Source organism: Narcine bancroftii, chromosome 9 (genome assembly GCF_036971445.1).
Source record: "Narcine bancroftii isolate sNarBan1 chromosome 9, sNarBan1.hap1, whole genome shotgun sequence".
In the NCBI taxonomy this organism is placed as follows: domain Eukaryota; kingdom Metazoa; phylum Chordata; class Chondrichthyes; order Torpediniformes; family Narcinidae; genus Narcine; species Narcine bancroftii.
In genome coordinates, this window is record NC_091477.1 from 67052599 (window position 1) to 67065798 (window position 13200).

A 13200-nucleotide genomic window follows, 5' to 3' on the forward strand; every position below is an offset into this window, starting at 1 on the left:
TTTTTTATTCAGGCCCCTGCCTGCTTTTTTGCTCATACCTTGACTAAGGGCTCAGGCCCGAAACCTTGGTCACCCTATAGATGCTGCATGGCCTGCTGAATTTCTCCAGCATTTCTGTGCGTTGTACTTTATTTTTTAAAAAATATTTCTTTTTTTCTATTAAAAAACATTAATCTACTTTGAAAAAGAGAGAAAATACTGTGAGCTCTCAGCAGGGAAGTCAGCATCTGTGGAAAGAGAAGGGGTTAACGTTTCATGCGCAGAATCCTCCAGCAGAACTGGGGGAGAAGTGGAATTTGAGGTGAAACGCCACCTTTCTGTGCTGGGTGACCCGCTGAGTTCCTCCTGCAATCTTGTGCGTGGTTCTCCTTCTCCAGCATCTGCAGACCCCCCTCGTTTACCTGGTGCTGGAGAAACTCAGCACCGGAGCCCTTCATGTCTGAAGAAAGGGCATTTGATATCATGAAGTGGAAATGGAAAGACAGTACTCCACCTACGCAGACTCAATGGTTACAGAAGGTCATGTCCTTCCTACATTTAGAAATAAAAATCAGACATTATGTTATCTATGCAAAGTTGAATTTTTACTTGGGGCCCATTACCATAATTTAATGAATGGGGATGTTTGGATGCTACTGAGCAGTGTTTCTGGTTTCCAAATGCCATCCTTCCTTCCTTCCCTCTGTATATTAAATATGCAAGTTAACCTTGTTGAGAGGGAAGGGTTTGATTAATGGGGAAGGGGGTCCTTTTTTCTGTTGAGTAATTTTGATAAAATGGGTTTGATTGAGAAGGGTACACACAATTTATACTGTGTATTTTTAAGGTATTATTTGAGAAATCCAAGTTATCCGTCCTTTATAGTTCACCCCATGTATTGGATTTATATGTGTGTAGGGTTTTTAAAAAATTAAATTATAAAGATATTATGAAGCTGTGGCGTTGAGCGCTGAGCTAACGAAAAGGGGGTTTCGAGGCATACTTCCCACCTCCGTGGTGCTGACTTGGTTATAGGTGCGTGCAGGGGGAAATGAGAGGGGTCCCGCAGCCACATTGTGCGAACGGGTGAGTTCAGCTTTAAGAAAGTTTTTGATGGAGTTGCTGAAGTTCAGACTACCTTGGAGCTGATTGGGCGCCGGGCCCTTCGTTCTGATTGAACGGTGTTGGGTTTCATGGGGTTTGATTGGACGGAGGCGTGGGGGTTGCTCCCGCCACAGTGTGGCTCCCGGGACCGGTAGGACGCGCACACACCGTCCAGGTGACACGGGCTGGGAGTGACAGATGGAGCTGCGGGTGGGAGCGCTGCTGGCTGCCTGCACCGCGCTGGGCTCGCTGGAGGGAACCTCCTGCTTGGTGCCGCTCAGTGACTTTTACCCATTCGGGTTGGAGAGCGGCGACTCGGTCAACGCGAAAGTGGACGATGGGGGCTCCGGGCTGCTGGAGATCTCGCTCGGCTTCCCCTTCTTCGGAGAGAGGCACTCCGGCCTTTACGTGAGTCTCATTTCCTCGCCGCCTTGGATGGGGGAGTCCCGGGGCGATCCCTGCCTCCACACCCTGTCAGTGGCCCCCAGCCCCGCACTGATGTCCTGCTGCTCCCACCAAGGTCCTGCTCCTCCCGGGCACCCGTTTCGCTGCAGACTGTGAAACTGGCCCGTCCCTCCTGCACATAGAATCGGGCAGAGAATGACCGGCCCGTTAGTTTACCCCAAAGCATTCACGCCCCGCTCGTCCAGAAGAAGTGGGGGGGCTATGAACCTTCATTGCACCGCCCATTTGACCCTTTATTATCCCCAGGTTCCCGTTGTTTTTGTCAAGTCTTTCGTTGCCCATTTTAACCCTGTTGTTCCTTGCGCCGCTGCCAACTGTTATATAACGTTTGCTGTGCTCGCTTGTTGCACTTGGTGATTCTTGCACATCGTCTTCTGTTTATTCCCTGTGGCCACCCTGAATTTGGACCCTCCAGTTTCCCAGTTGCAACTTGCACCGTGAGGATTGCATTCGAGATACCCTGGCATTTAGTCTCATAGGCGCTGCTGGTCACTGTCCACTGACCAGACCACGGGACCGGGCTGGCCATTCCAAGGGCTGACCATTAGAAATTGTGCAAACATCTGCCCTTTACACAAACATGCAACCAATTTGATGAACTCCATGCCTGTTCGTGATTACACACCAGGACAAGCTCTATGCCAGCTGGTCTGCATTTATTACTATAAACTGAGCACTTTATTAGACAGCAGGTGCCTTCCCATTATTGTAAACCCTATCATCTACCCCCATACACCACCTGCTTTTGGCTATTAATTCGATACTCCAAATGGCCATTAGAAGACATTGTTTACTGCCAACTATGCCTCATGCACATGACTTGTTGTGTACTAGATGTTTTACCTCTGCATTATTGTACACTGAGTGATTATTGCACCTTTCACCTGGCTGCTGTTATGCACTGGGAGTTCACCAAGCTTTTCTTCCACACAAGCCACACCATAACTATAACATGCTTACTCTTGGGATTGCAGGTGTTCTGTCAGATCATGGTTCTGCGCTGATCAGTCCAGCTCCTTATTATGATCACTTTAACCAATGTCCAAATAAATGAGAGCTCCCAAAGCTAAACCAGATCAACAGATTTTGTGGAAGGTACATGGTATCGGGGCAATTAAGAAGAATGACTGGAACAAAGCTTTGCAGACCCCAGAGGCATGCAGCAGTCAAATTAAAGAAAGGAAAGTAGGGAGTCAAATTGATCAATGAAGAAATAATATACAACTGCAGAGAAGATGGCAAAGAAAAGTGTCGGTAGCATTGCAGGCCCAAAGTCACCTTGTGTATGAAAGCTAAAGAAATACGTACAGTCCAAAGTGAATATTTTGGATCTGTCTTCATGGAAATGGTTAATATATGCATTGACATCAAAGTTGAATATGGTGTATTGGTAAACAAAGAGAAAAAAATATATTTTCAGAGGTCTAGCATAGTTAAGCAGTGAATCAAACATTATCTCTGCATAAAGTATATTCCACGCTCTTGAAAGAAGCAAAGGAGAAATGAGCAGACTCCAGTTCTCATTTTTCTTGATTCCTACGGGCATGTTGCTGGAATATTGGAAGACAGCTAATTTAGGCGAGTTGATTAATCAAAGAGAAAAAAAAATTGGACCAAGTAACCAAACTGTCTAACACTGGTCGAGCAAACCATTGTGAGAGGCAGCATCAGGTCCAAATTAATTAAGGTTAATCAGCACAGAGCTTTTCAGGGCAGACAAAAATTACTAACATTTTGTGGGGCTATCAAGGACGGTAGTGATCGGATTTTTACTGTGGTCTGCATTTATTTTTAAGAAGCATTCAGAATCCTTCCACATTGGAAGATTTGTCAAAGAAATAAAAGGGATTGAAGTTAGAAAATGACTTTATAGAGGGCAAACATGACTTCATGAATTTTGGGAGTTTTAGTGATTGGAGGAATGTACTAAAAGGTCTGGAGTCTTTGGCTGTCCACAGTGCATGTAAATAATTGGAGCTTAACTGGAGAGGTCATGGTTAAGAAATGTTCCAGTTACATGAAAATAGAACATTACAGTAGTAATGTTTCAGCCCATGATGCTGTGCCGATCTATACAAACCTACTCAACAAACTAAACCTTCCCCATCTCACACCAATAACCATCTATTTTTCTTCCATCCATATGACTATCTGAGTCTTTTAATTGTCTCCACTTACCAGTGTCCACCATCACCCCTGGCGATGCATTTCAGGCACCCACTACTCTCTGTGTAATCCACAACCTACCCCTGATGTCTCCCCTAAACTTTCCTCCCCTCATCTTGTACCTTTGCTATTCTCACCCTGAGGAAATGGTGGTGGCTCTTCACTCTATCTCTTCACTCTATCTCTTCACTCTATCTCTTCACTCTATCTCTTCACTCTATCTCTTCACTCTATCTCTTCACTCTATCTCTTCACTCTATCTCTTCACTCTATCTCTTCACTCTATCTCTTCACTCTATCTCTTCACTCTATCTCTTCACTCTATCTCTTCACTCTATCTCTTCACTCTATCTCTTCACTCTATCTCTTCACTCTATCTCTTCACTCTATCTCTTCACTCTATCTCTTCACTCTATCTCTTCACTCTATCTCTTCACTCTATCTCTTCACTCTATCTCTTCACTCTATCTCTTCACTCTATCTCTTCACTCTATCTCTTCACTCTATCTCTTCACTCTATCTCTTCACTCTATCTCTTCACTCTATCTCTTCACTCTATCTCTTCACTCTATCTCTTCACTCTATCTCTTCACTCTATCTCTTCACTCTATCTCTTCACTCTATCTCTTCACTCTATCTCTTCACTCTATCTCTTCACTCTATCTCTTCACTCTATCTCTTCACTCTATCTCTTCACTCTATCTCTTCACTCTATCTCTTCACTCTATCTCTTCACTCTATCTCTCTGCCTCTGATAATCTTGTAGACCTATTAAGTCACCTCTCATTCTTCTCAGCTCCAAAGAGAAAAGCCCCAGCTCTGTTACATCTTGCATCATAAGACATGTTCTCTAATTCAGACAATATCTTAGTCAATCTCTTCTGCACCCTCTTCAATATCTTCCACATCCTTCCTGTAATGAGGTGACCAAAACTGAACACAATATTCCAAGTCTGGTGTAACCAGAGTTTCAGAGGACTGCAACATAACCTTCCAACTTTTGAACTTAAGCCTCCAATAAATGAAGGTCAGAATACCATAATTACCCTGTGCGGCAACCTTGAGAGATCTATGGATTTGCACCCCATGGTTCTTCTGTTTTTCCACTCTGTTAAGAATCCTGCCATTAACCCTGCACTCAGCCTTCAAGTTTGACCTTCCAAAATACATTGCTTCACACTTATCTGGATTGAATTCCACTGTCACTTTTCCGCCCAACTCTGCATCCTGTCTATATCCTGTTTTAACCTATGACAACCTTCTACATTATCCACAACACCTCCACCTACTTTCATGTCATCTACAACCTTACTGATCCATCCCTCTACTTCATCCAGGTCATTTATAAAAATCATAAAGAGATCAAAACAGATCCCTGCGGAACCCCAAGCAGAACAGGGTCAGACCAAGGAGGGGGGCATCCGCAGGCAACTCCACCCCCAAGTAAGTGAGGTGCTGTGCCCCGCATACACTCACGACCATCGCTCGCCATCACACTTTCCCCCACCTGCGTCACTGGTGTGCGTCAAGCGTCACTAGCATCTAACTTGAAGCATGCTAGTGACTGCACACAATAAAAACAGTGCGCTGACGACAGTGCAATGTCGGAGGGATAGAGGAGGTTTACATCTGTTCAACAATTAGGTCAGCACCAGCACCCCCCCCCCTGCTGAGTGAGTTTATGAATGTTGGACTGTGCCCCTTTCCCTTGCCAGTGTCCCTAATAGCCTGCTCTAACACTCGTTCCAGTGTTGACCTTGTAGCAGAATATATCCTCTGCTTTCTGCAGGCTGGCCAATTCTGAATCTACACAGCCAAGGTTTCATAGATCCCATGTGTCCTGACTTTTGGAATAAGTCTATCATGGGGAACCTTGTCAAATGCCTTACCAAAATCCATATGTAGCACCCTACCTTCATCACCAAACTTAATTAGGCTGATGAGGCATGCTGACTATCCCTGAGAAGACTACTCTAAATCCTTGTAAATCCTGTGTAAGAATCCTTTCCAATAGTTGTCCCACCACTGACAAAAGGCTAGCTGGTTTATAATTCCCAGGATTATCTCTGTTGCTTTTTTTAAACAAGAGCACCACAATAGCCATTCTCTAATCCTACGGTACTTCTCCAGTGGCCAGGGAGGATGCAAAGATCATTGCTTATGCCCCCGCAATCTATTCCCTCACTTTCTGTAGTAACCTGGGATATATCTTGTCCAGTGCCAGGGACTTAAGTATAGCAGACAGGTTATTTATTTATTTAGACATACAGCATGGTAACAGGCCATTTTGGCCTACAGGCCTGTATTGTCCATTGCACCCAATTGACCAAGAGCCCTTGGTATGTTTTTGAAGGGTGGGAGGAAACCAGAGCACCTGGGGAAAACCCACAGAGACCTGGGGAGAATATTCAAACTCCTTACAGACAATGTGGGATTCGAACCCTGGTCCCAATCCCTCGTGCTGTTACAGTGTTCTGTTACAGTGTTGGACTAATTGCTAGGCTAACAGTGCCATCAGTCAAAAGGTGCAGGATGTAGAGAAAAGTACAGTTAAACATTGCAGGGGCATTATCTTTTATTAAATAAAGGTTCATTCAAGAGTCTGATAACAGCAAGAAGGAAACTGTTTAAATCTAGAGGTTCTTATTTTCAAGCTCGTATATCTTCTGCCTGATGGAAGGTGAGAGTATGACTGGGGTGTGATTTTAATTTAAAGATACAGCATGGTAACAGCCCCTTCTGGCCCATGAGCCCATGCCACCAAAAATACACCCATTTGATCAATTCACCTACTAATCTCATCAGTCTTTGTAATGTGGAAAGAAACTATTCACGCAGTCACAAGGAGAACGTTTAAACTTAAAGCCGGGTCACTCCCGCTGTATGGCTTTGTGATAACCGCTGCGCGAACCATGCCACCCGACTGGTGTTGTTATACTAGTTCCAGTCACCATTATACTCTAACTATCGGTCATTCCCTATTGCACACTGCCGATTATAATCCATCAGTTGCACTTGCCTGCTGATCATTATAAAATTAAATCCATTGCCACCTATTATTGTACAATTGAAGCTATTGTGATATGTAGTTCAACCAGGCGTTATGTAATGATCAGATCAGATTTAAACAAAGTTAAGGACTTAATTTCTTTCATACTAGGTTGGACAGTCACTGTCAATATAATACTCTCAAGCATTGTATGAAGGGGAAGCTGCAATTTTATTGGCAGAAAATGCTGGCCTTGGAAGCATCTGTTGAGACAGAAACCATCGAGTTCCAGAACTACAACGCTTGATCAAATTAGCTATGCCCTGTCTGTTGCTTTACTTTAGACTGGATGTTCCTTTTCACATCCCAAAAATGAGAGCTGACGACATGGCAATCGACCTTACCGATGGGAAAACTTGGAAAATTATAATTTTCAACATAATTATAAAGGGGTGGTATCTGTCCTTTATGAATTTCTTCTAAATACTAGGGATAGTTCTCTGGACAGAATTAAAAAGCTATGGGAACAGAATTTTGAAGTTATTTTCTTTTTAAAATTTTTATTGAATTTAATAAGGAACCTACACGTGATAATCTAGTAAATGACATAAACCATACCATAAATATCATGTACATAAATTGTCAATCGAAAACCTAACTATAATTCTTTTCTTAATTTAATCTTATCCAAAATATTAAATCCAGAATTGGATTGAATTAACAGTTAACACATTCTTCATAATATATCGAAAGCTAATATTGAAAAGAAAAAGAAGAGGAAAAATATAAGATACGAGGGGGGGGGGGAGAAGAGAGAGTGGGGGGAAAAAAAGCAATAAAACCTGAGACAAAAAGATACTTTAATCTTTAATCTTCTTTGAAGGTAAGTTATAAATAAAATGTCCTTTTTAAAAAGAAAGGGAATTTATACTTCTCGGACATTATCTTCATCTTTTGTAATATGATCAATGTATACAATTCTCAATTAAACACATATTTATCTAATTTGCCTCTTTAAAAAAAAAACTCCTTCTACTCAGCACCCTCCCTCTAAACAAGGTTAACTTGTCTGAATATAATAGACATATGGATTGAATGACGACATCCAGAAATCAGACAGCACGTCGTTGGAGCAAACACCTTAATTCTTTAAATTCTGATGATAATCCATGAATGGGCCCCCACGTCTTATGGAAACTAAACTTTACATTTTTGTATGTTTTTCAATCTTTACCTAAGTTGTTTTCAATTCACTGGATTTGTTTATTTCTTTGTACATATGGCAAGGAAATAAATAAAGCTCATCTTCAAAAGATGAAAAGGAATGGGGAGTGTCACTTCCAAATTTTAGATTCCATTATTGGATGGTCAATGTACGCAATCTGCTCCTATTGTTACATTGGGATAAATTGGTTGACTGCCCTTCTTGGGTAGAAATGGAACTGAATTTTTTTCTGAAAAATCATCTATTTTGGTTACTTTTTTTATCCTTTTCCTTTTTCAAATTGACAGATATTCCAATAATGAGCCACAGGCTGAGAATATGGGCACAATTTATGAAAACTTTGGATTTCATAGTTTTTCTCTTGCCAGTTCTATTATACTTAACCATCTTTATCAACCCTTGTTGAATGGAGGTTTTAAGGATTGGGATAGACTCAGTATTAAAAGTTTTAAAGGTCTTTTTATTCGAGATAATTTTGCTTCTTTTGAACAAATGACAGCAAAATTTAAAGTAACTAATAACCATTTTTTTAAAGATAGTTACAAGTCATACATTTTTGTTCAGTCCAAGCTCTCTGATTTTTCCAACAGTTATTTTCTGAAACTACATGGAATTTTATTTTGAAGCCTGTACATTCATCCTCTCTTCATACCAGACACTTATTATTACAGTTTAAGGTCATACATCGGGCCCATTATTCTAAAGTCCAATTGGCTAAATTTTATTCTAATCTATCTCCTAAATGTGATAAATGTTTAACTGAAAAAGGTTCACTGTATTCATATGTTCTGGTTTTATCTTTCTCTTTCCAATTTTTGGGAAGGGGTGTTTCGTACTTTGTCTTTAGTTCTTAAAGGGATTACATTTGCCATTCTCCTATCCTCCGGCACCTCCCCTGCAGCCAACGAGGATTCAGACATCATTGCTACTGCCCCAGCTATCTCTTCTCTCACTATCCACAGCAGCTTGGGGGTATATCACATCCAGTTCCAGGGACTTTTTTAACATTTTTAAAAATTTTTCACACTGTGAACCATATCAATCAAAATACATACAAACATTTCCCTCTTAAATATACACAGTGGGATTTTCTCACCTTTCGCCCCCTCCCCCACCTTCCCTCCCTCCTTTCCACCCCCCTCCAAACCCATTAAATGTTCAACATATACAATATAATAAAACCATTAAACAATGTCATCACACAATGAAAATAAACAGGAAAATTGTGTCATCTACTTTTACCCACTGGATCAGGTCATTTTGTCTTCTTATCATTTTATCAATCTTGATGATTTTAAGACGATCCAACATTTCCTCTTCCTTAATCACAACATTGTCCAGCACACAAGCCTGCTGTATTCTAAACTCACCCTGATCAAGGTCCTTTTCTGTGGTGAATATGAAGCAAAGTATAAATTTAGGACTTTCCCAACATCCTCTGCCTCCTTTGTCCTTTAGCGTCCCCACCTTCATTCTCATCATCCTTCTGCATGGAACGTCTTGGGGTTCTCCTTAATCCTACATTCCAAGGCCTTTTCACGTCCCTTTCTTATGCCTCTTTCTTAAGCTCCTTCCTGTGAGCTACTTCTCATGAGCCCTTCCTGTTTTCTGCTTCCTATATCTAATGTAGCTTCCTACTTCCTCATGGCTAGCTGCCTCACCTGCTTCATCAACCATGGTTCACTCTTCCTAACATCTTTTGCCTGTCCCAGTGGGACAAACTTATCCTGAAACCCACACAAGTGATCCCTAAACTTCCTCCACATTGACCTCTGTGCTTTCACCCTTGAACATCTGTTTCCAGTTTACTCTCGTTAGTTCCTACCTCATCCTAACTTAATTATACCATCGCCGAATAAACAATTCCCCATTTTGTCTCCTTTTATCCTTATCCATAGCTATGTTAAAGCTCAGTGAGTTGAGGAAACTCTTACCAAAATGCTCCCCCCACTCAAAGGTCTGCTCCTGACCAGGAACATTCCCCTCAGAACCAGATCCAGTGTGATCTATCCTCTTGACAGCTGGTCCACGTACGGTGTCAAGAATCCTTCTTGAGCGTGCCTGACAAATTCAGCCCCATCTATCCCTCTTGCAGTCAGGAAGTGCCAGTTAAATTCTGGAAGTTGAAATCACCCATAACTACAACCCTGTATTTCCTGCTATTTGAATAAAATTGTTTGCAACAGCAATGGCTTCAACCAGGATAAAGAGTGGTTGATGTCACTTGCTGCCGAGGTGACCCTCTTAAATTGTCTCTTTATTCCTGCATAGTAAGTCACCCTGGTCAAAGACTTTATCTGTAAACTTGGAGGAGGGAATCTTAATTATTTATAATATTATTGTTCCTCTTTTGGGTCACTCTGTGGAGGGGGAGGGATCTGTAGATACAGTAATGGTGAAATGCTTTCAAAGAATGTGACTGAAATGAAATAAAATCCTTCCAGGTTTGTACATTTTTACAAGTGAAGTTTATTCAATGCAAGTACAATAGAGTATATTTGTCTTTTGTATTTTAAACTGTTTGTTCTTATTGCAGGCGTATAAGTTAGGCATTGTAAGAGTAGGTCTCAAGCAACTGGAAAATATACTTATCTGGCATCTACCAATCCCCATAAGTGCAGGAAGCCAGACATTTTACTGTACTTTGATTTATGAAAGCCAATATGCCAAGAGTTCTCTTTACAACCTCTTACCTGTGATGTCACTTTTAGAGAATTATATCTCTGTGTTCCCAGATCCTGCTGTTCTACCACACTCCTCAGTGCCCTCACATTTACCGTGTACATCCTTTCTTGGTCAAAATGCAATACCTCACACTTGTCTGCATTAAATTCTATCTGCCATTTTTCAGTCAATTTTTCCAAATCCCTCTGTAAGCTTTGGAAGCCTTACCCGCTGTCCACTAAACCTCCAACCTTAGTGTCATCATCAAACTTGCTCATCCAATTTACCACATTATCATCTGAATCAATGATCCAGATGACAAACAACAGTGGTCCCAGCCCCGATCCCTATGGCACACCGCTAGTCACAGGCCTCCAGTCTGAGAACCACTCTGGTCTACCAATGTTGAATCCAGTTTATTACCTCCCCATGAAATCCTCACATCTAAACCTTCCTAATTAACCTCCCATGTAGGACCTTGTCAGTGGCTTTACTAAAGTCCATATGGACAATATCCACAGCCTTTCCTTCATCAACTTTCCTGTTAACTCCTTGAAAAACCATGCAAGATTGGTTAAACATGACAAAGCTGTGTTTGACTATCCCTAATCAGTGCCTGGCTTTCTAAATATTAGTATATCTGGGCTGTTAGAATATTTTCCAATGATTTGCCTACAACTGACATCAGGCTCACTGGCCTATAATTTCCAGCCTTAATTAAGCAACGGAACAACATAAGCTACCCTCCACACCACACCAGTGGCTAAGGACCTATTAAATAATTCTGCCAGAGCCTCTGCAACTTTTACACTGGCCTCCCTCAAGGTCTGGGGAGTTATCCACCCTTCATTGCTTTAAGACAGCAAGAACCTCGTCCTCTTTCATTTGTATAGGTTCCATGACCTCACTGCTTGTTGTACTCACTTCCCTAGACTTTGTGCCAGTTTCCTGAGTAAATACGGGTGCAAAAAAGATATTAAGATCTCTTCCTCCCCCCCCCCCCCCCCCACATACGTCTCTTCTGTTCCAACCACTCTGATTTTTAAGATGACCAATTTTGTCCCTTATGCTTTTAATATACCTTCATATTGACTGCCAAAACAATGTCATGGCTTCTTTTAGCCTTCCTGATTTCTTTTTTGAGTTTCTTGTATTTTTTTAATACTTGAGTACTTCATTTGCTCCATGTTGCCTATACCTAATATACACCTCTAATCTAGATCCCAAATATCCCTTGAAAACCAAGGTTCCCTACGCTATTTACCTTCAATCCTGACAGGAACATACAAACTCTGTACTCTCAAAATTTCGCCTTTGAATGTCTCCCACTTACCGCTCATATCCTTGACCGAAAATAATGTGTCCCAATTCACTCTTTCTGGATCCTTTCTCATTTCCTTAAAATTGGCCTTGGTCCAATTTAGAATCTCAACACGAGGCTCAGACTTATCCTTCTCCATAATTAACTCGAAACTAATAGCATTATGATCACTGGACCCAAAATGTTCTCCCTCACATACATCTGTCACCTGTCCTGCTTTGTTCCCTAATAGAAGATCCAGTACTGCACTCTCTCTAGTTGGTACCTCTATATATTGATTTAGAAAACTTTCCAGAATATATTTGGAAAAACTCCAAGACATCCAGCCCCTTTGCAGTATGGGAGTCCAAGACAATATGTGGAAAGTTAAAATAATCTAAGGACACAACTTTTTTTTCCTGCAGCTGTCTGCTTCATCTCTGCAGATTTAATCCTTCAATTCTCACTGACGATTGAGTCATCAATCATGCAATCACTTTAGTCTTTCCCACAACACTCCTTGCATTGGAATAGCTCTACCTGAGAACATTTCCACCACATTCAACTCTTTGATTTCTGAATTTGCATGCAATATTCACATTATATCTTCCCTCCCCTGCTCCACTACCTGCTCTGGTAGGTTCCCATCTCCCTGCAAATCTGGTTTAAACCCCCTGGAGCAGCACAAGCAAACATTCCTGCAATTATATCAGTCCCCCTCCAGCTCTGGTGCAAACTGTCCTGTTGGAACAGGTCCCATCTTCCTTGCAAGAGACCCCAATGACTTGACCATCTCTTTAACCATTTATTAAGCTGCCACCTGGTTCCCTCTCCTTTTCCCCCTGCCATTCTACCAATCCCTGGTTGCACCTCCTCACCCCACCTTCACCTACTCATCATCCCCTCCCGTGATTCCATGCACTAATCACCCTCTCCCTCCCCACCACTTGGTTTCATCTACTCATCATCTCCTCTGCACCTGGTATCATTAGCTAATTGCACACCCTCACCCCCACCTGGTTCCCTGTATTCACCTCCTCCCCATCGACCCCTCCCCCCCGATCTGGTTTCCTCTACTCATCTTCTCCCCCCCCCCCCCCACCAACCTGGTTCCCTCTCCTCATCCCTCCACAACTTGGTTCTCTCTACTCATTTCCCCCAAGACCTGGTTCCCTCTACTCATCTCCTCCCCTCCCCCTCCCCGACCTGGTTCCCTCTACTCATTACCCCCTGTCCCCCTGATCTGGTTCTCTCTACTCATCATCCCCCACCCACATTTCTGTTTATCCCTCTCCTCCTTCCAGCTTA

General features: G+C 42.1%; 1 protein-coding gene across 1 annotated transcript in view; it reads left to right on the forward strand.

Moving 5' to 3' along the window:
* Positions 1–1214: 1214 nt before the first annotated feature.
* Positions 1215–13200, forward strand: part of sned1 (sushi, nidogen and EGF-like domains 1) — a 179010-nt gene continuing 167024 nt past the window's right edge. The window contains exon 1 of the mRNA XM_069896336.1: positions 1215–1491. Within this exon, the coding sequence (XP_069752437.1) occupies positions 1282–1491 (210 nt within the window). The 5' untranslated portion in view covers positions 1215–1281. The remainder of the gene's footprint in view (positions 1492–13200) is intronic.